Source organism: Peromyscus maniculatus, chromosome 19 (genome assembly GCF_049852395.1).
Source record: "Peromyscus maniculatus bairdii isolate BWxNUB_F1_BW_parent chromosome 19, HU_Pman_BW_mat_3.1, whole genome shotgun sequence".
In the NCBI taxonomy this organism is placed as follows: Eukaryota; Metazoa; Chordata; class Mammalia; order Rodentia; family Cricetidae; genus Peromyscus; species Peromyscus maniculatus.
The window spans coordinates 69,325,360-69,346,568 of NC_134870.1; the positions used below are offsets into that span (position 1 = coordinate 69,325,360).

At 43.6% G+C, this 21,209-nt stretch overlaps 1 protein-coding gene across 2 annotated transcripts in view; it reads left to right on the forward strand.

Moving 5' to 3' along the window:
• Epg5 (ectopic P-granules 5 autophagy tethering factor) overlaps window positions 1-21,209 on the forward strand; it is a 99,642-nt gene that overhangs the window by 48,821 nt on the left and 29,612 nt on the right. For both annotated transcript variants that reach the window (XM_006973857.4, XM_015992683.3), the window contains exons 24-28: window positions 809-932; window positions 5,682-5,826; window positions 9,807-9,978; window positions 11,575-11,737; window positions 20,558-20,700. In XM_006973857.4, coding sequence (XP_006973919.1) covers window positions 809-932; window positions 5,682-5,826; window positions 9,807-9,978; window positions 11,575-11,737; window positions 20,558-20,700 — 747 coding nt within the window. The remainder of the gene's footprint in view (window positions 1-808; window positions 933-5,681; window positions 5,827-9,806; window positions 9,979-11,574; window positions 11,738-20,557; window positions 20,701-21,209) is intronic.

The following is a 21,209-nucleotide window of genomic DNA, read 5'->3' on the forward strand; positions in this document are numbered from 1 at the left end:
TCTTTAGAAAGTACCTGTCTTCCCGCATCAGGAGCTGGAAGAGAGAGATCTGTGCACACACCAGCCTTGTTTGTAGCTCTCTTCCTTGGCACACTGTGCTGCTGGTAAAGGAGGTAATTTTCCACTTTGCTGACCAGAGCTACCCCAGGCTGCCTTTTGGTCATCTGTGTCTGCCAACCCTTCTCCATGCTGTTATTCAAACAATGCCTTGGATACCAGTGGTCTTAGCTAATAGATGGCTCTGTTCTCTGAAAAAGCAAAACAGAAACAAACTGTTAAAATATATTTAAAATTAAAGCCATACTTTGTAAGCCTGGCTTTTAAAAAATATTCCTGTTTAATGAGAACAAGGTGCACAGATCCACGGTTTTATTTATGGTTTCCTTGAGACAGGAGTAGCCATTGCTGTTAAGCTGGCAAGTGCCTGCAGTTGGATAGAAACTAGTGTTTGGTATTTTCCAAGCACTAAGGCTGGCTATGTCGGACTCAACCAGGATAGCAAAGCTCTGAGTTCAGATCCTAGGGCTGTGGTATAAGCACTCCTCCAGGTATGTCTCTGCATTTACTCCTTCATCTATAACACGGCTCCCAGAGCCCCTTTCAGACCTTGTACGTAAGGTGGGTCCTGTTTTAATGGCATGTGAGTCTCTCATTGAGTTTCTTAGGAGAATCAGTGGCTGCTGGACACATTTCTTCATGGAAGCCTTTCTCTACTCTCACACGGTGGTGCCAGAGTTCTTGGTAATACAAGAAACGTCATTTGATTGCACATCTTTTACTTCTCTGTAATTGTGTGTTTATCTTTTAGGCTCTTCAATGTATATATATTATGGCTAGAAGATGAAAATTTTCAAAAAGGAGATACCTACATTCCTTCTTTACCAAAGCATTATGATATTCACAGGCTAGCAAAAGTGATGCAGAATCAGCAGGTAAAACTAGGATGATACCTTTTTTTTTCATTTCTAAATGTAAATTGAACTACATAGTCATCATCCAATAGTAAAACTGCTTACTGATACAGAATGGTGATCATACACAGTCATTTTGATGGTGTGTGTGTGTGTGTGTGTGTATGTGTGTGTGTGTGTGTATGAATCTTTTGACAGGATATTCCCTCTTAAATTCTCATCTCTGTAATGCCCTCACTTGAAGACCTGAAGCTTGTTCTAGGGCTTTTTGTAACCTGAGTTTGAAGAAACACAGCCTTTGTCTGACTGTTATTTGAGGTGTGACCAGCTGAACACTTCAGCAGCCATCTCTAACGTCAGAAGCACAGGAGTGAATGTTAAGTCCATGTATGACATAGGTCAGCCCGGGGAGGTGATGGAGAGGCTTCCTGGTCAGGGTCTAGTTCTGACTGTCTTTCTAGAGCCACTTGATTCTACTTGCTGTGTGTCCTGATAGGTCTTCTTTCTGGCACACACCAACACCTTTGATTCTTTTTCAGCCCTAACTTCTAGTCTCAGTTTTTTTCAAGTTTCTGTACCTAGCCTGGAGGAGGCATGAAAGCAGGAAAGAAGTCCTCTCCCGGGGATATTTTTATCTAGGGGCTGAATTCTGGCGGTTGTTGACCCTACACTGGATATGGTTTAGTAGCTTCTAAGACATGGGGGATTTTCATTTGATTCCTTAAACCTGTCTATTTCCACACTGTACATAGAATTTCATCTCCAGTAGACATATTTGTCTTTCTTTCCTCCCTTTATTCTTCTCTTTCTTACACAAGTGTTTATTGAGTGCCAGGAAACTAATGCCAAAGATAGTAAAAGAAATCTGATGCAGTCCCTGCCTGTCAGGTGGGAGAGCTAACGTGCAGTGACCCCATCTGTGATCCAGACTGGGAGTAAAATGCCAGTGGTGTTCTGTGAACCCATTGAGACCCAGCCTGAAGTGGTAACTTGTGAGCCAAGCTCTGCACGACAGTGGGAGCTTCGTGAGGTTTGGAGGAAACACATGGTGATCGAGAGCAACAGAGAAGGTGTCAGGTGATAAGAGACCAATCCATGCCAAACCACAACATGCCTGCTGTGGTGTAGCGAGGATGGAGCAGCCGAGCAGACAGGTAGAAAGAACTACAGATGCCAACTAGGGTGAAATCGTTACGGCCATGGATAACTTTCTAAAGAACTTGGGTTTTATTTTGAAGCCTTTAGAGAACTATGGCAATGGTTAAATAGATGGAGTAGCCTTTTAAAAAAGGATTTATTATTTATATGTATGTGTGCGTGAGTGAGTTTAAGAGTGCCATGTGTGGGCAGGCACCACCTTTGGAGGTCACAGGGAATCGGATTCCCTGGAACTGGAGTTATAGGCAGTTGTGAGCTACCTGATGTAGGTGCTGGAAACTGTAAAAGCAGTTAGTGCTCTTACCCACTGAGCAATCTCACTTGAACCCCATGGGAAGGATTTTGAATTGATTACATGTATAAGAATGTCTAGTCCTCCCAACACCAACTTTGGTTATCTGTAAGAGCCATTTACCAAGAAAAGGAATGTGAGAAAAGGAAATGCCTGTAGCCTTCAAAATGAGAGCTCTGTCAGGGAGGCAACCTGGAGGGAGATAAGAGATGGAGAATTCAGGAATGGGCCCGCTAGAGAAAGTGGGCTTAATGGTAGGAGAATGTCAAGTTAGGAAACAGACTAAAGGTGTAGCAACCCGGAGAGAGGATGTGTAAGCCTCAGAGATAAGGCTGGCGGTAAAAGGGAGGGAGCAGAAGTGAGTGTGGCGGCCCGAGTCTGGAGTGCTGCCCCCCCTCATTGCTTCTTGTGCTCTGCATTCTAAACCTTTACCCAGGCCTTACAAATGGTAGAAACACGGGTGCTTTGAAGATAGTAACCATGTGGGCTACAGAAATAGCTCACTGGTTAGGTTAGGAGCCCAAACTGTTCTTGCAGAGAACCTGAATTCAATTCCTAGCCCCATGTCAGGTGACTCATAACTACCTGTGGCTCTAGCTCTGGGGGATCCTGAACTCATGTGCACATACCCACCAGACAGATACACATTAATTATGAAATAAAGTATTTAAAAAATGCCATAACTTTCTTGGTTCCGCAGCCTCCAGACAATAATGGTTTCTGCTGCCTCCTTTCCTCTTTAAGATATTGTGGCTAGAACCCAGAACTTTGGGCAAGGCAAAGCCTCACCTCTCTCCTGAAATCAGTCTTTGCTTACCGTTTGACACCCGACTCCTTTTTTGTCTAAGTTCAAGCTCTGGGCTGTTTTGTGTCTTAGTTACCTGCCTCTGTCAGGTGTTCTCAGCGTGGGTGACAGGGTGACAGAGCCACTCCATTTAAGGGAGGTGGGTCCACACAGTAACAGGGTCTGCCACAGCTGGGTGCAGCAGGGCTGCTGTGAGCAGGACCTCGGTGGAACTGTAGCATCTTGTCTTGCAGTCTGCTTGGAATTAGTGATTTGGGACTTGGTAGCAATGCCTGATTGAGAAGCTTGAGCATAGAGACATCCTTAGGACATTTGAAGTTCAGAAAGAGCAAGTAGGTCATGAGCCACATAACCACATTGTTAGTATGTTTTGTTTCTGGCCTCTTGTTTCTGGAAGAGTGCCTGTTCTAATGTGAGCGACCCCTGGGGATCCGTGGCGTGCAGAACGTGGGAGAACAGCCCACTATTGCACCTTTTTATTTTTGTTGTCTTTTTCTTTTTTTTTTAATTTTTGAGATAGGATTTCCTTTGTGTAGCCCAGGCTAGCCTCAAACTTGGGGCAATCCTCTTATCTCAGCCTCTTGGTTAGTGAGATTACAGGTATGTTCCACCATGCCCAGCCTATTTCCCCTTTTTAATGACTATATTTTATCATGTGGAAAAATAGAATGCTTCAAAGAATGTACCTGTCCATCCCTTCACATTCCTATGCACCCATAGACACACACACACACACACACACACACACACACACACACACACACACACACAATTAAGTATAAAATTAAATAAAAAATAATTAAAAATAACAAAATTAAATCTTAATGTTTTTAAAAATAAAGACAGATGTAAATGTTGAGTTATGGTATCCCTTACCTTTTAAAATCTTTATATATCAGATGTTCTCCAGATTTAGTCTACAGATAACTTCTGGTAGAGAAGCAGATACGCTATAGAGGAAACCAGACTTAGAGCCTGTTAAATTCCAGTTGTCTCATAAATGTCATTAAGGTTTGTTTGCTTGTTTGTTTGTTTGTTTGTTTATTTATTTATTTATTTATTTATTTATTTATTTATTTATTTTCTGGCTATGAGTCTTTTGCCTGCATATTAGTCTGTGTCCCCTCAGAGGCCAGAAGAGGGTGATGGATCCCTTGGAACTGGATTTGCAGACAATTGTGATCCACCACGTGGTACACTTAGGTTCTGGGTACCAAACCTAAGTCCTCTGCAAGTGTGCTTAGTGGCTAATCCATCTCTCTAGCTCTGCAGGTTTTGTTTTTATTTATTTTGCATTTTGAATCGGGACCCACATTTTGAGAGTGGTTGATGCGTCTGTTTAATCTATAGGTTTTCTTACTCTTTCTTTGTTTCCCTTTACAGTTTATCTGTTGAAGAGACTGGCTTGTTCTGTCCATTGAGTTTGCACATTCTAATTTTTGCTGATTTTACCTTCATGGTGTAGTTTAACATATTTTTCTGTCTCTTGTATTTCTTGTAAATTTGCATTAATTTAATCTGGTTTAATCTAACCCAGATTAATTTATCATTCATTTAAATCATTCACTGTCTTGCTCTGTAGCTCAGGTGGACTGTCACTTACTATGTGGACCACAGGCCTTGAATTTGCAGGAATCCTCTTGCCTTAGCCTCCTGAGAGCTGAGATTACAGGCCTGAGCTGTTGTGCCTAGCTTCAGTGTCTTTATTTTCTTTTAAACATTTTTTTTTTTTTTTTTTTTTTGGTTTTTCGAGACAGGGTTTCTCTGTGTAGCTTTGCGCCTTTCCTGGAACTCACTTGGTAGCCCAGGCTGGCCTCGAACTCACAGAGATCCACCTGGCTCTGCCTCCCGAGTGCTGGGATTAAAGGCGTGCGCCACCACCGCCCGGCTCTTTTAAACATTTTAAAGATTTAATTTTATTATTTTTATATTTTTATAAAAATATAAAATATAATTTTATTATTTTTATTTAATAAAAAATAATTTTATTATTTTTATTTAATAAAAAATAATTTTATTATTTTTAATTATTTTAAATTTAAATTCATTTTTATTTGTGTGGCCCTCTCTGTGTATGTCTGTGTGTCTGTGGGAGGGTGTGTGCCCATGTATGCAGCTGCCCACTGAGGCCAGAGGTTTTTGCTTCCCCAGAGCTGGATTGAGAGGCGCTTGTGAGCTGTCTAACATGGTGCTGGGAACTGAGCTCAGGTCCTCTGCATGAGCAGCGTGCATTCTTAACCGCTGCAAAAATGTTCTGTTTTCTTTATAGGTCTCGTAATGCACATAATTTAGTAGCTTAGTAGTGTGTGCATGTTTACAATTAATATGCACGGAGTGGGGCTCTTTAGCCGGGTCTTTTTCTGATCATGGTATAAGCTGTGAAGATTGTTGGTGGCCATTTGCAGTGCAGCTCATGCTAATGTGGGAAGCCTAGTGGATCACGTCATTGAAACTGAGAGGCTCACTGAGGTGAATTTATGGTTGTATGAGTGAACACGCTTTGGCTCTACTCTAGGACCTGTGGATGGAGTATCTGAACATGGAGCGCATACATCATGAGTTCCAGGAGACAGTCGGTCAGTGGACACAGGCCAAGCTCGAGTCGCCTTCGCTGTCCTGCAGCTCTTCAGCACAGCTGGATTTCACCGATCCTTCGCTGGGTGAGTCCTGTGGCCTCAGCGCCTTTGAAAGGAAGAAAGTTTGAGTCAGAGCCTTCGAGGGTTAAGATTTCCACACTGATCTCTCCAGTGAGAATTATTCGTTAAGGGTTCCGGGTTTGAGAAAAATCAATAAAAATAAAGAACAAGCAAATACGTTTTAAGTTCCTGTGGGGAAAGTTCCATGTTTACTTGTCTGCCACTGAGGGGTAGAACCCACGCCCTGAATGGCATGCACAAGAGTGGTAATGAGTTATCTCTCAGGAAGGAAGTTTGGAGGCAGGTGGCTCAGAGCAGTAGGACGGCCGATGGATGACTCATGAACCTTTCAAGCACGTCCATTCCCTTATCTTGCTGCCTCAGTGTTCTGAAGTGGCATCTACCTCTGAATCAAGGTGGCCACTTACGTTGTCCTCTTGCTCATACATTGCGTACCTTGGAAGGGGATTCTCCCTCCTAAAAGAATTGTTCCATGAAGGTGCTCATAGACTCTAGTTACTCCTCACTGGCGCAGACTGAGTCGCACATCTGCCTGCAGCTGAAAATCAGGCTCATGGTTCACTTCTTTTGCAATGCTCTAAAAATGTACTTGAACTACAAAACTATTTTTAAAGTGCAACTTCAAATGTAGATACTTTGGGTTTGCAATTCTAACATTCAGAAGTTGATTTTTTTCTTTCATAATTCTTTCTCTGTATCTGAAACCTTTACCATGGAATGCAAATGCTTTAGATTCTTTCTTTCTTTTTCTTTCTTTCTTTCTTTCTTTCTTTCTTTCTTTCTTTCTTTCTTTCTTTCTTTCTTTCTTTCTTTCTTTCTTTCTTTCTTTCTTTCTTTCTTTCTTTCTTTCTTTCTTTCTTTCTTTCTTTCTTTCTTTCTTCCTTCCTTCCTTCCTTCCTTCCTTCCTTCCTTCCTTCCTTCCTTCCTTCCTTCCTTCCTTCCTTCCTTCCTTCCTCTCTCTCTCTCTCTCTCTCTCTCTCTCTCTCTCTCTCTCTCTCTCTCTTTCTTTCTTTCTTTCTTTCTTTCTCATTTTTCTTTTTTTTTTTCCTGGTCTCACTATGTAGCTCTGCCTGGCCTGGAGCTTGCTATGTAGATCAGGAGATCCTCCTTCCTTTGACCCCCAGTGCTGGGATTACAGGCATGCTTCTTTAAAAGCTGCTTGTTTCTTATAGCTCATTTTCCTAGAAAGATAATGCATTTAAATTATCAGTTAGTGCTCCAGGCCAGGCCAAAAAGGCCATTTAAGCTACAGAATTTCTAGCTATGCCCAATTTTAAAACATGTAAAGTTGTATCTGAGCTTACCTTTAACATTAATTATGGAATATATTTTTAGAATGTAAGATGTATAATAAAATTATAAATTGCTGCTAACATTGCAATTATAGTGCAATATAAATTTGCAAATATAGTAAAATGGAGAGGCAGAAATACTCTTTTATTTCAACTTTGCCCCAATCAACTTGTTAAGAGGGAAAAAAAGACCCTCTCTGGGCTTCAGTTCACTCATCTGCTGAACAGTTTTATTTAAGGCACCAACGTTTTCTGAAATTCCAACAGTTCTTTCCTTGTTTGTCCTCCAGAAGCATTGTGTGATTGTAAAACTTCTGTGTGCACATAAAAAAGCACTGTGGGGAGGTAGAGGAGGATAGGAAACTGCCCTGAGCTTGGCCATGCAGATAGTGAGTCTGTTGCTGGATGTTTGCTGAACGAGGAGCACCAGGCCAGCGCTGGAAGGGCCAGAGCTCCTGTTGCTTCTGAAAAGTACTCCATCTGTGTGAACTCAGTCCTCACTGCAGGCCAGTGCAGGCCCTCTCCAAGGAGCAGCGAGGGAGCCGGGGCGGAGCGTGGTGGGTGACTGTCCGCGTGGCTCACAGAGCTGGAAAGTGGCACTGTCTGGCTGTAGGGATCTCACTCATGGTCAGTGCCTATTTCGTGGTTCTAAGTAATCATTACAGTTTGAAATTCCAAAAAAATGCTTGGGTTTATAGATAAATTGGAGTTTTTTTTCTCAAATAAGATTATGGTTGCATAATAAAATGTGATTTATCGAATGCTTAAACATGTATTTGAAATTGTAGGAAAGATTTTACCAGTGCTTTTGTGACACCAGGTTCTTTTTCTCAAATTTGTTTTGTAGACTTCAGTATTTCCACCAGTTTTGGTTGAGAGTAGTGATTATAGTTAAATATACCCTGAATTTATTTTTTTTCTCTTTTGTTCAAAAAATTCACTTGGCTAGGTGTGGAGGTTTTAGCCTTTAGCCCCAGCATTTGGGAGGCAGAGACAGATGGATCTGTGTGAATTTGAGACCAGCTTGGTCTATATAGAGTTGCAGGCCAGCCAGGATGACAGAGTGAGATCCTGTCTCTAAACCAGCAGTAGATAATAATAATGAGGAGGAGGATGATGATAATAATATATGAGTATGTGTTATCCTTGATTTTTCTTTTATGATAAGTTACAGTGGATTTGAAAGAGCCCTAGTTTTTCTCTTAACGTCATAACCTGTGATGTCACAAATCTTATCAAATGGTAAATCTCCAACTTTACCAAATCTGTGCAAACTATGGTAGTTTTAGTGGAACAATACAAGCTATAAACTCAGTGCTACTCTTGACCTTTTTGAAATGCTAATTCCATCTGTTTGGGGTGCACAAAATACAGATGTCATTATGCAAATCATGGCTATTAACTTTATTTTTACTTTTCAACAGGAATAGAAAACTCACTGTTATATTTGGAACGAAACTGTAAAATCACAGCAGTCCCTTAAGGTTTTGTTGATGACGTACTGACTTGAAGTTCCCTTGACCTTTCCCTTTCTTTTCTGTCGAAGTGAAAGGGATTGGGAGGTGACAGCATCAGTCTTCATGTTCTTCAGTTCCCCACTTACTGCTGGTGGTTTGTGTGTAGTGTGGTGAAGAGAGGGAAGTGGGAATTTGTATGAGCTTTCTATGAGGAATGGAAGCATTTCGGTTTGATGAGTCAGCCTGAGACCATGCGATCACTGCAGAGCTGTACGGTTCCAACACTGTTAGTTTTCTTTCAGAGCATGGCACTACTGCTTATTTGGACTCTTAAGTCATTTTATGAGTAAGTCGTGCTCACTGTCTTGACTGTGTAAGTGTAGGCTGTACAGGACTTTATGAACGTTTCATTCCTCACACTTTCTGCTCTCCTGTTTAAAATTTGATGGAATCTCAGATTTTTCTTCTGCTCTGTTCTGTAATGCCCAGTCCCTTCTCACGTATTTCTCAGGATAGTGGTATTTAACTACGTACCTCTGAACTGACCCCATTCATTACCCAGAGGCTAGCTGCTTAAATCTGCTCAGTAGATCACCACATGCTAACATGGAGTTCAAGCTAGCGTGTCATGCAAGACTGTCTAGAGTAGTTGTTTAAGACCGTGAGCCTTTGCTCTTTAACCAGTAGATGATAAATTCTGTATGTGCTGGGGAGGGGTCAAGAGTGTGCATGTGTGTGTTAGTGTTCATGTACACGTGTAGAAGCAGAGGTCAGTCTTGAGTGTGAGTCTTTGAACCTTGCTTTTTGAGACAAGTCTCCTGTTGGCCTGGAGCTCACTGAATAGGCCAGCCTGGCTGGCTAGCAAGTGCCAGGGATCTAGCTGTTTCTGCCTTGCCATCCCTGGGACTACAGATGTGAGCCACTGGGTCCAGTCCTTTGTTTTGATGTAGGTTCTCTGTGTTGGACTCAGGTTGCACTGTTGATAGACTGATCTGTCCTTCCAGTCATGCTCCTGATATAGGAATCCTCGTAGCCTATTAGTGGGCTTGTGGGGACTTACTCAAAACTCAAAAGAAACACAAGTTTAACCATCCGTTTAGGCTCCCTTTGCCTAAGGAACTATTCTGAAAGATCTCTAACAGTCTTTATCAGAGTAATATACCAGGGCTGTATCTATTTAGTGCATTACCACCCCTTGGTACCCATTTCTGAGTAAATATGGCTTTTCTTTCAGCTAAAGAAAGGGTTCTAAGTAACTTACGGAAGCACGAGGCCCCCCATCCTCCTCTTGTTCTGCACCCCGTGAGGCCTCCTGTGCCTCTCATTTCCTCCGCTGTGCTGTTGAGTCAGAAGGACACCACCCAGCTGATGTGCACAGACCTGAACCTGTTGCAGCAGCATGCCAGGTAAGACCACGAGGCCTTGCGGATCAGACTTCCTGCTTGCTGCGTTGTCAGCTGTGATGATTTGGTGTCTGGGTTGGCGTCCTCCTCAGCATTCTCACACTGCCCTAGTCCACTAGTCCACTAGTCCACTAGTCCACTAGTCCACTAACCCACTAGTCCACTAGTCCACTAACCCACTAGTCCACTAGTCCACTAGTCTACTAGTCCACTAACCCACTAGTCCACTAACCCACTAGTCCACTAACCCACTAGTCCACTAACCCACTAGTCCACTAGTCCACTAGTCCACTAACCCACTAGTCCACTAGTCCACTAGTCCACTAGTCTACTAGTCCACTAACCCACTAGTCCACTAGTCCACTAACCCACTAGTCCACTAGTCCACTAACCCACTAGTCCACTAGTCCACTAGTCCACTAACCCACTAGTCTACTAGTCCACTAGTCCACTAGTCCGGGTCGCTTACTCAACTGAGTCGTGACAAGCCGGTTTTTTTCTGTTTCATGTCTGTGTGTGTTTCAGTGTGTGGGAATGAGCATATGAGCACAAGCATGCCAGAAATGTTGAATCCCCTGCAGCTGGAGTTACAGGCAGTGTGAGCCATAGGAAATGGGTGCTAGGACCCAAACTTGGGTGCTGTGGAAGCACAGTACCTGCTTTTACTGAGCCATCTCTCCAGTCCCTGTGACAGGGTTTTGTTTTTTGTTTGTTTGTTTGTTTTGTTTTGTTTTGTTTTGTTTTTTGAGACAGGGTTTCTCTGTGTAGCTTTGCGCCTTTCCTGGATCTCGCTCTGTAGACCAGGCTGGCCTCGAACTCACAAAGATCCTCCTGGCTCTGCCTCCCGAGTGCTGGGATTAAAGGCGTGCACCACCACTGCCTGGCTGACAGGTTTTTTAATTTCAAGCTGTGTGGTACTCTCATACTATCAATCTCACGTATTTCCTGGGGGGTTGTTTCTGAGGTCAGTAGTTCTGCTGAGACATTTTATGATTTCTCTCAGAAAGTTATCTGATACTGGAAAGATGGTGTTCGAAGAGGGCAACATGAAGTTTACATTCTTGTATCATTGCTTTGCTCTCCACCTCTGTTTTTAGTAAATTGACATAGGTATTTGGTCAAGGGGTAGGGAAGTCACTTGGAGTTCACATGATACATACAGAATAATCAACTGTTTAGGGTTTGGTTCTTAATTGTACTCTTGAGTATATATGGGCAAGACTGTTTTATTAACAGCAAACAAGCTTAATTTTACAAATCCCCTGTGAATCATTTCTTTCATTGACAGTTTTCTTTGGATATATTTGATTCAGGCATTTGATGCTTATATATTATATGCATACATGAGTAATTGCCTGCCAGTATATTATTGACATGCTACGACCCTCTCTCCTTGGTAATGGGGTATTGGACCAGAAGTTGCAGTAGGTTGTGAGCTGCCATGAGGATGCTGGGTATTGATGCTGAGTATTGTGCCTAGGTCCTCTGGAAGACCAACTGGTACTCTTGAGTGCTGAGCCATCTCTCTAGTCCCAACCCCTTGATCACTTCTTATATGACCTTCCTTGACTTTGTTTTCTCACATGGGTTGCTTTTCAGAACTGCCGCTCTTCGAGAGTCTCAGCAGGTTGCCCTGGACGGCGAGCTGTTGGAGACCATGCCCAAACAGTACGTTAACCGAGAAGAGCAGACCACCCTGCATTTGGAGTGCAGAGGCAGTGCTGGGAAGAAGTGCCAAGGAGCAGCGATCGTGACAGTCCAGGTGAGAGTGTTGATTTCTTCATAATCTAGAGAACTTTAATGGAGTCCCTTATATTCCATTTTGCTGAGAAAGATCCATAGAAGGAGAACATGTGTCTTGTGTCCCAAAACAGTTTTAGAGTTTTAGGGAGAGTGAAAATACACAGAGAGCAAAATAAGTTGTCCTCAATTTCCCACAGCTAACAATAGGGCTTATTTTAGTGCAAATGTAGCTCCAGAACATTCTGTGACAGGTGTGGCCTGCAAGAAGGTACTCAATGAGGAATTCCAAAAAGGAAAATCATTTGGAAGGTTCCCAGGATGCTTAAATAGTTCCTCCTAAGATTTGATGGTAGTGTTTTGGGTATAGTTAGAAGAAATAATAGAATGGCTTTCTGTGCTGCTGTGGAGGCCCAGTTAGAGCAGTCAATGTCAGCTGCTCTGGGGACTAGTGGCCAGGGTCCCATGGGGAAGGCTGAACCTGCTGGTGTGGGCAACAGGCAGCTACTGAGGAGTGTGGGAAGCAGAGCTTGCCAGGAGGTAAATGAGATATGTTGCAATCTGTCTAAAAAATCCAACTGCCTGTCATCTCGTTACAGCAACTACAGACAGAAGTTGGTTCTGAGATATCCTTAGAGCAGAATGGAAACTGAGCCTAAGCTAGCCTATGTAGCACTTACTTCAAACCTGACTCTGTCTAAACATTTTATGTAACTTACTTGATTATCTTGATTTTCCCATATAGTGGGGGTACCCCTCCCCTGTACAGATGAACTCAGCAGTATTTCCTGAGCTGGGGGAGGGACATTTGGAGATAGGCCTGCCTGCTGCCTGACTACATTGGCACAATAGTACTTTTTGTTAGCTGTGAGCAATTGAGTCATTTATTTGCTCATCCTTGATTATCTTTTAGAAATCCCCACCCCTTACTAGTTTATTCTATATAGTTTTCTGTGGAACACTGCGTCCTCTAAAATACCTTTTCTAAAATAACCTGTTAGACTTCTGTGTTTTTCAGACCTTTGAAGTTTATTTCAGATTTTTGTTTATATTCTATGCATCTAATGGTAAAGGATTGACTTGTAAGTCAAGACAACTTCAGTTGATGTTCTCACCTTGTACTGAGGCAGGTCAGACTCCAAAAAGTCTTCCAAAAGTTAGTTTTCCTTCGGTGAGTTTCCCCTCAATTATCAATGCTGATGACTGGTAGAGGTCTTTAAATGAAAGGTCATTCACTGAAGTTGTGAAGCTGGGAGAAAAGCCATAGCCTAGGGTGGAGTTGGACAGGACAGGAGGAAGTAGAGATGTAGCTGGTCACAATAAAAGGGAGGTGTGTATTACTAAGCTCGGGGTTTTGTTTGTTTTTGTTTATTTGTTTTTATTTTTTGAGACAGGGTCTCACTATGTAGCCATGGCTGTCCTGGAATCCATTCTATAGACCAGGCTGGCTTTAGACTCACAGAGATCCACCTGCCTCTGCTCCTGAGTGCTGGGGTGAAAGGCATAAGTCTCTTGCCCTGGCCTGTGAACTCCAGAGTCTGGCAGTGGGTAGCACCAGGAGGAGCAGAGCTTAGCCCTGATCATAGTCTTTTATATCTGAACCCCTGAATTGAAATTTCTTTTGTAAATTGGTGTTTTGTTAATTTTGAGATGAAAAGGAATCCCTTCTAAAAATACCTTCAAAGTAACTTTCCACTGAAGGGAAGTTATGCACATGTGTGCCTTCTTTTTTCAGAAGAATGGCAGTTGCTAATATTTTAATAAAAGAGGGCAGAGGCTTCCCTAGAATGAAGAAAGGTTGGGGAGGAAGGGGCGGGGTTCAGAGGAAGCCAGGTGCAGTGCACATGTCTGTAATCCCAGCACTTGAGAGGCTGAGGCTGGAGCACTGAGCGTTTGAAGCCAGCCTGAGCTATGGAAGAAGAGCTTGCTTCAAGAGAGAAGAGAAGAGGGGAGGTTCTGGGAAAGCATGTACAAGAAAGGAGAAAGGGTGGAGGCGTTTGTGTTAAGACTTGGGAAAGTTGCTGTCTGTGGCCATAACCTCATGAGAAATACTCGAGTTCTCTTAAAGCAAGTTTTAGTTTTCTGCTGGTTGCACACTAGTGGCCTGACTGTAGTTCTGTTTGGGAAAACCCAGAAGTGGAGAATTTCCCTTCAGGGCTCCTGTGACAACTTATTGTCTACAGTGGCAAATTTGCTTGATAATGCAGATGTCCCAGGGAATTAAAGCATGCAGATAGCAAACAACTTTGTAGTCTGAGACTTGAAAATAATTTATTTTTGATAGTTATATAACCGTTCCTAATTGTCTCTACATAGTACTTGCTGGCTGATACTTTTAGGAATTGAAGATAAAATTATTTTTCTTGTGTACTCATTAACAGCTAAGAGCAAGGTTCTAGAATAAAATGGAAATCCACAGTCATGAAGTTTGGGCATACTGATGAGCCTAGTCAAGGATTCCCTTCCAGTTCCACATCGAGATGTCTACCTGCCCACTTCTAGATAACCTGGCAGGTCCCACACTGATCTAATTCTACCCTCCAAGCCTGTTCTTCCTGCTGTCGTCCTACCTGGTCTCCAAGAGGAAAGTCTGGCCATGTTGTCATCCCTTCCCCATACTCCACCCCACACCACACTTCCTGTGCCACATTTCCTGTCTTGTTCCTTTCCAAACATTGGTTTGGCCCGTGGAACTGACTTAAAGTGATTTCCTTCTCTTTGTTTTTATTACTGCTGCCTTCCAGTAGCCCACCACAGGCCTGCTGAGCTGCCATGCTCGGCCTCCTGCCTACAGCCCTTTCTACTGTCCATTCTTTCACCATTCATCCCTCTAGTCTCAGTTCTGACTGCATTTCCAGACTTGAAACCCACAGTGGCTCTCCAGTGTCCAACAGCCCTCCATAACCTGCTTTTTAAAAATTAAAAAAAAAAAATCTTTTTATAGGTGAGGAATCGCCTTTGAAAACTCTAGACCTGTTCTCAAGCAGTCTGTTTTTAGCCACTTAGACTTTATCCGCTCTCTGATATACGGTGTGGTCACACTGTTCCCCTCCCTGACTCTGCTGTGTCTGTCCTCCATGTTCCCGTCCTAGCCTCCACACTCATGGTGGAGCTGCATTTGAGAAGTCTCTTCTGGTCAGACTGACAACCCCTTCCTCTCATGGCAGCTTGTACTCAATGTGTTGTCTACACTTTCCTTTTTTCCCCTGCCAGACAGAGTTCTGTGGGAATAGTTTTTTTACTCATGCATATGTCATCTATCTAGATCGTCTAGGGCACCTTCCAGTGCGTGGTAGATACCTGGAGTAAATCAGCGAAAGCCACTGGCTTACGACTTGTCAGGTTCTGTTAATGATGCTGTGTTGTTGTTGTTGTTAATTTTATAGCTGTTGGTAGGTTTTGAGTCACAGGAGATCAGGGACGTTGTCTTATTTGTGTTTGTGTTGTCAGTGTTTCATGGTCAGGGATGTGTTTGTAGGAAGCTGTAGATTATAAACTTCGTGGTACATTCTTCAGTGTTTCAGGAACTCTGTGGATAGTGTTTGGCTGTGAATGATATGGACATTGAAACTTTTTCCTAGTAAGTTGTTGTAGCAGGAATCTTAAAAGTTCTTATTAATAAAATCAAACTTGAGGCGAGTTATTGGGGTCCATGCTGGTAGATCAGAGAGACAGAACAAGCCACAGCTATCTCACCTCGCCGGATCCTCAGCTGGTCCTGTTTCCTCAGACTGGAAGCCTCTGAGCCCTCATCCAGAATGAATCTCAGCTGAACTGTGTTGCTCCATAGCCTGAAAGCTTAACCAGCCAAATGCTTCTAGTTTCTGGTCCTCACGCCTTATATATCTTTCTGCTTTCTACCACCACTCCCTGGGATTAAAGGCTGGCTTTCTGGGATTAAAGGCGTGTCACCATGCTTGGCTATTTCCAATGTGGCCTTGAACTCACAGAGATCCAGAGGGATTTCTATCTCTGGAATGCTAGGATTAAAGGTGTGAGTGCCACCATTTTCTAGCCTTTGTATCTAGTGGCTGTCTGTTCTCTGACCCCAGATAAATTTATTAGAGTACACAATATTTTGGGGAACACAATACCACCACAAGTTGTAGTCATTCTTTCCTTATGGTTACTTTTTGGTCTATTTAAGCATCTTAATGTTTAGTGTACAAACCTCAACTGACCTTTGCACTTGAATACAGGTTTCTCCTTAGTGCTCATTCTTGAAGAGCAGAAGGGATGTTGCATTGTATGATACCACTGCCTTTTCCAACCTGTTAGAGTCCTTCATGTCCCTTATATACTGGAATTCTCTGAGGCGCTTTGCTTACAGTATCCCACTTAACTTTTACAGAATGAAGATGAGTTAGAGAAACAGGTTTACATTTACTAACAGACATTCCAGGTCTCACAGCTGCATTGTTAGAAATCATCAGGCAGCCATCAAAGGTCAGTTTTTTTTATGTTGCTGAGGATTGAACCCAGTACCTTATACATGGGCAGGTGCTTTATCACCAAGCTGTGTCTCCAGCCCTCGTACCCACCTCATTCAGGACCTGTGCTTTGCACATTCAGTATTGCTAGGCACCCATTTTGTTTTAACTGTTTCAGCTCTCCTTTTTGAAGACGAGCAGTGTGTTCTGAGGGCGTTGGTAATGACAGTAAGGCTCACTTTAAACAAGCACATCTCTTGCTTTCTATCTGAGTCTGAGTCACTATAGAATCCATGATCTTAACTGAACATTTTGTTGGGGATAAGTTTCTAAATAGTTAGTTTCATGGGAAAATCATTCTACAGTGAATTTTACCAATATAATTTTTAATGGTTCATTTATAAAGATTTCATATTACCTCATTTTCTTACTTAAAAATTTTCTGGATTTTCCAGCTGTCTGCAGGTCTTTGAACTTGTATAACTTATTTGGAGTATTCAGAAGTGGAATGTGTTTTATGAGAAGTGAGACGTGTTTCTTCTGTGGTCTCCAGTCCCAGCAACAGTCTTTCATCGTTCAGTGATATTCCCTGAGGAAACGGAGTGATTTATGAACGATTCTTTTTGTTGTAGTTGGTATTGTAGGGCATGTTTGCTAGACCCAGGATTGATTTATTTTCAAGTGAACAATTTTCCATTCCTAGAAATAAAAGGTGGAAAAGACCCACTGAGGGCCTCCCATTTTGTAAAACCTTGTGAAAGGACTTTCTTTGTCCAGCTTTTTCTTTGTTTCATTAAAATGACTCAAATGGAGGGGCCCCACATGCTGCTTTGATCTATTTTCTCCAGTTTCTTGGTGTTAGGAGCTGGAGTCTTCCAGTCTTTCTCATACCTATTCTTAGTAAGAAAAGAGTCTTTCAGCAGTGGTGGGAAAGTGTGAAGACTTTAATGCCACATTGGTAAGTCCGATATAACAAAGTTATTGTGATAGTAAAAAAAATATGTATACTCAGAGATGCACTGTGTGAAACAGGCAGGACCATTGCCCTTCAAGACTTTAAATGTAGCATTTATGAGGGCCTCATTTAAGTAAGTTGATAAACTATATTTACAATATTCACATAGGGTATATAATCATTGCCATGGTAGCTGAAGGCTTCTTCTGGGCCCTGCATGCACAGAGGAGGTTTAGATGGATGAGGACACAGAGCGAATGAAGGATTTAAAACCCCACCTTCCAGATGTTCTGCTCTTTTCAGCATTCTCAGCTGTGCGTACAGGATAAGTTCAGCCTGAACAGTGACCTTCCATTAGGGTCCCTCGGGGTCATTGCCCCTGCTCCCTGCTCTGACTGCACTGCGCTCTTCTGCCGCAGCTCCTGATAGTTGTCTAAAAACCTTCCCTCTGCTCATTGTCCTTCAACCCCAGCAGCTGTCATAACGTGTCTGTGTTTCTGACTTTCCTTTTTAAAACTCCTCTCCCCTCCGTCTTATTAGTTCAAAATTAATAGAAAAATGGGCTTCCCACTGTAGCATGGCACTCCAGAGGCTAGATGCTGACTGTGTTCCCGTTTTGGACGTCAGGCTGGATGGAAGCATGCGCAGCTGTCAGCCAGCTAAGTGCATGTTCACTGTTTGTCAGTGACCTGGTCGGGCTGAACGGTGTCAGATTCTCTTGCACATAGCAGCTGACAGAAATTCCATTCACAGTGATCTTTTTCATTAGTGATGAAGAAGCTTTTGAAGATGACCTTTCAAACTGTAATCTTGAGCAATACTGTGCTCAAGGATGTTTTCATCCATGCTCTGTGACAGATATGAAAATCGACAGAGGCACCACTCACTTCACAGTTGAGTACTTAAAATTTTCTTCTCCGCCACTGAAGTAATGATCTGTGTGGGGCACACAAATGTGAAGTCTAGAATAAAAGGCTCCAAAGGCAAATGCTTTACCTCCTGGGAAGATGGCTCAGTGGGTAAAGCATTTGCTGTGCACTCATGTGGACCAGAGTTCAGATCCCTAGCTCCATGTCAATGCAAGGCAGATGTAGCAGCCTGCCCCTATTCTCAGTGCTTGGGAGGCAGCCCCAGGGCAAGCTGGGTAGCAAGTTTTGGGTTCAAGTGGGAGACCTTGTCCTAGTGTATGAAGTGGAGGGTGATATAGGGCGACACCTGACATCAAAAGCTGGTCTCTACATGCATGTACACTGCATCTGTGTGACTCATACACCGTGTGAACATACATATGTACGTCCACACCATATACATACACACATACCAAACAAAGCAATAACCATTAAAAAAGAACACAGGATATTCTTCTTTGTGGTTAGATAGGCTTGCCTCTGCAGTGACCATCTGGTCTAACAGTGGTGGCCTTGAAGTTGGGCCAGGATGCCCAGTTTGGAGCATTTCCTGAAGACATTTTGCTATCAGTACTTGTGATACAGAATTTTTCTAGTTAGAAGCCACTGACACCAACGAGAAAGTGACCTCATATTTATCTTTGTGGTGCATCCTGGACCTAGGATATCCTATGCATCTATTCATTTCCTAAAAAGAATACCAAAAGTGCACAGACAAAACCACTGTCAGTTAGAAAGGCTGTGTTAGCAGCTACCTCAGGTAGGGAAGACATAATGTTTGAAGGGTAGACTTTCGATGGACTTTTCAAAAAGCTCCATTAATTCTTATTTTTCACATCTTTACTAAGAGTCAGACCAGCTTACCAGGAACTAATCAGTTGGCCAGTTGTTTCCAAAATAGCCTCCTTTCCCAGTGCCCACTGCCCACCACCCACCAAGAGAGTAAAAGAAAAAGATGCCAGGACAGAGAAGTGGAAACCTCCTGACTGTGGCCCAGGGTTGTGGGGGTCTCCAGCCTGGGAGTGGAGGGCAGCCAGCAGTCGCCAGTCTCAGTGCCACTGTCCTTGAGTGGGCTACTGGGAAGCCAGAGGTGCAATAAGGTTGGGCAGGATGTATGTAGCAGATGGTCAAGTCTTGGCAGAAAATACAGAAGAAATGAACAGTGCAGAGAGGCAAAGAGATGTTCCCAAGCGAGGGACGCAGAGGAGTGAGGGCAGTCTTGGGGTGGCAGGGGGAATGGAGCGCCGCAGTGGGCCCTCTGTGTGGTGTGGGTAGGTCAGAGGATATAAGACAGCAGAGCTCCAGAGAGGAGAAGGTTACCTGGCACCAGGGAGAGGTAGGTGGGGACGATCCGTGAAGGCCACAGGTGGAAATCCACAGGTGGAGGGCAGGAGAGGAGAGTCTCGGAGTCAGCAAGGCCAGTCCTCAAGGAACAACTCAGAAAGGAAAAATGCTCAGTCCCCAAGTTCTTGGAATCACTGTGACTCAAGGGAGACAAGCAGAGTGTCACTTGGAGCTGGTGTGCCTACTCCTGAAGAAGGCTGGAGGGGCTGGGCAGCCTGCTCTACTGTGCTTCGCCCCATTCTGCGTGGGGGCTAGAAGGTCCTGTGGTCCATCAGTTGCAGCTCAGGGGCTCTGCATGGCCTGTCTGGCTCCAGGACCTTTGCTGGAGGTGGCCCCTCTGCCTGAGAGAGGCAGCTGAGAATGCACTTCTGGTGTTGATACCTCTACCTGTGACTCTGGCTGCTGCTTGTCCAGCTTAGGGGGAGAGGAAAGTGTCAGGTGCCTCAGCATTCGGGGGGAGATCTGGTAGTGGTTGCTGAGCTTAGGCCTTGCTTAGACAACCTGCTGGCCAGAAATTGGCCTTGTCTAGTCCCTGTCCGCTTCTTTAGGACCTCAGCTGAAAGACAAAGCTGCTGCAGGCATTGCCATTGTCCCAAGTCAAACTCTTATCTATCACTGGGATGGCCTGTGTTTGAAAACTCTTCTGGGCTCATTTTTGTTGTGTCTGCCTTGGTCTCAGGGACAGTCAAACATGGGTGTCTTGTGTAGGCTTTTGCCTGCTACTGCTGCTGCTGCTCTAGGATTTTGGCAATGCAGAGGTGATACCCTGGGGCATATGGGTGATGTTCTTCTTTCTCTGGGCAATAACCTTGCATTGCTTGGTGTGACCAGCCCAACCCTCCTACTCTGCATGAAGAAGTGGCATCCTTGGCACTTTTTTGCTACCATCTTATTCTTACTACACAGTGGTAGAGACTTTGTAGATGTTGGTGTCTGGTTGCCTGTGAGGAGTATGGTGTTTGAAAGTAATGGTTCACGTTGTTGCTGATTATTTGGGAAGTGGCACTAGAGGCATCATAGGCAAGGTTGCCTGGGAGGGAGCTGTGTTTACAGGGTGCTGACAGAGGCACCTTTGCACAGGTCCCAGCAACTCACCACTTGAGTTTAAGGCCACAAAGTAAGACCATCTCAAAACAAAACAACAAAAAACCAAAAACAAACAATAACAACTTTAAACGCCTGCTGACTCCTTGAATTCTTATTAGTTTGAAGGGATGTATAAGAATGAAGCAGTAAGCCAGCAGATTCACGTTCTGCAAAAAGAAGTAAGGCAGTTCCAAGCAGAAGCTGCTCAGCCTCCTGCACTTAACGTTGTGGAAGCCGCTGTGCATGCAGAAAACCTGATCACGTAAGTCCTGGTGACACCCATTTCATATCAGCTTTGTTGAGAGTAGCCATCCATAGCCCTTCACCTCCCCCCACAGTCAGGTAGTATGCAAACAGCAAACTGGGTCCTTTGGGTCCAATCTGAGTAGCTTTGTTTTTACAGATGGTTCGACTGGAGCATATAGCCATTTCTGTGGCTCACAGTGGCTCTGACGTACAAGCTTCAATAACAGAATTGACTGTTCATGATGCTGCTTTAGGGCCCACAAACATAAAGTATTTCCTATCGGGCTGGCCTTTTAGAAACAAGTTTGCAGACCCTTGAACGATGATAGGGGCATGGGAACTCAGTGGTGGGGGATTTACTGCTTCCGTTTTACACTCCAGTCGTCCTCACCTGGGAAGCTAAGATTCTAGAATGAAGTTCACCCAGTCACTTCCAGGGATGAGGACTTCCGAGTGTACTTAGTAACTTCATATGACCTTGTGGTTTTCTCTGAGAGCTCCTGGCATATATTCACCTTTCCTAAA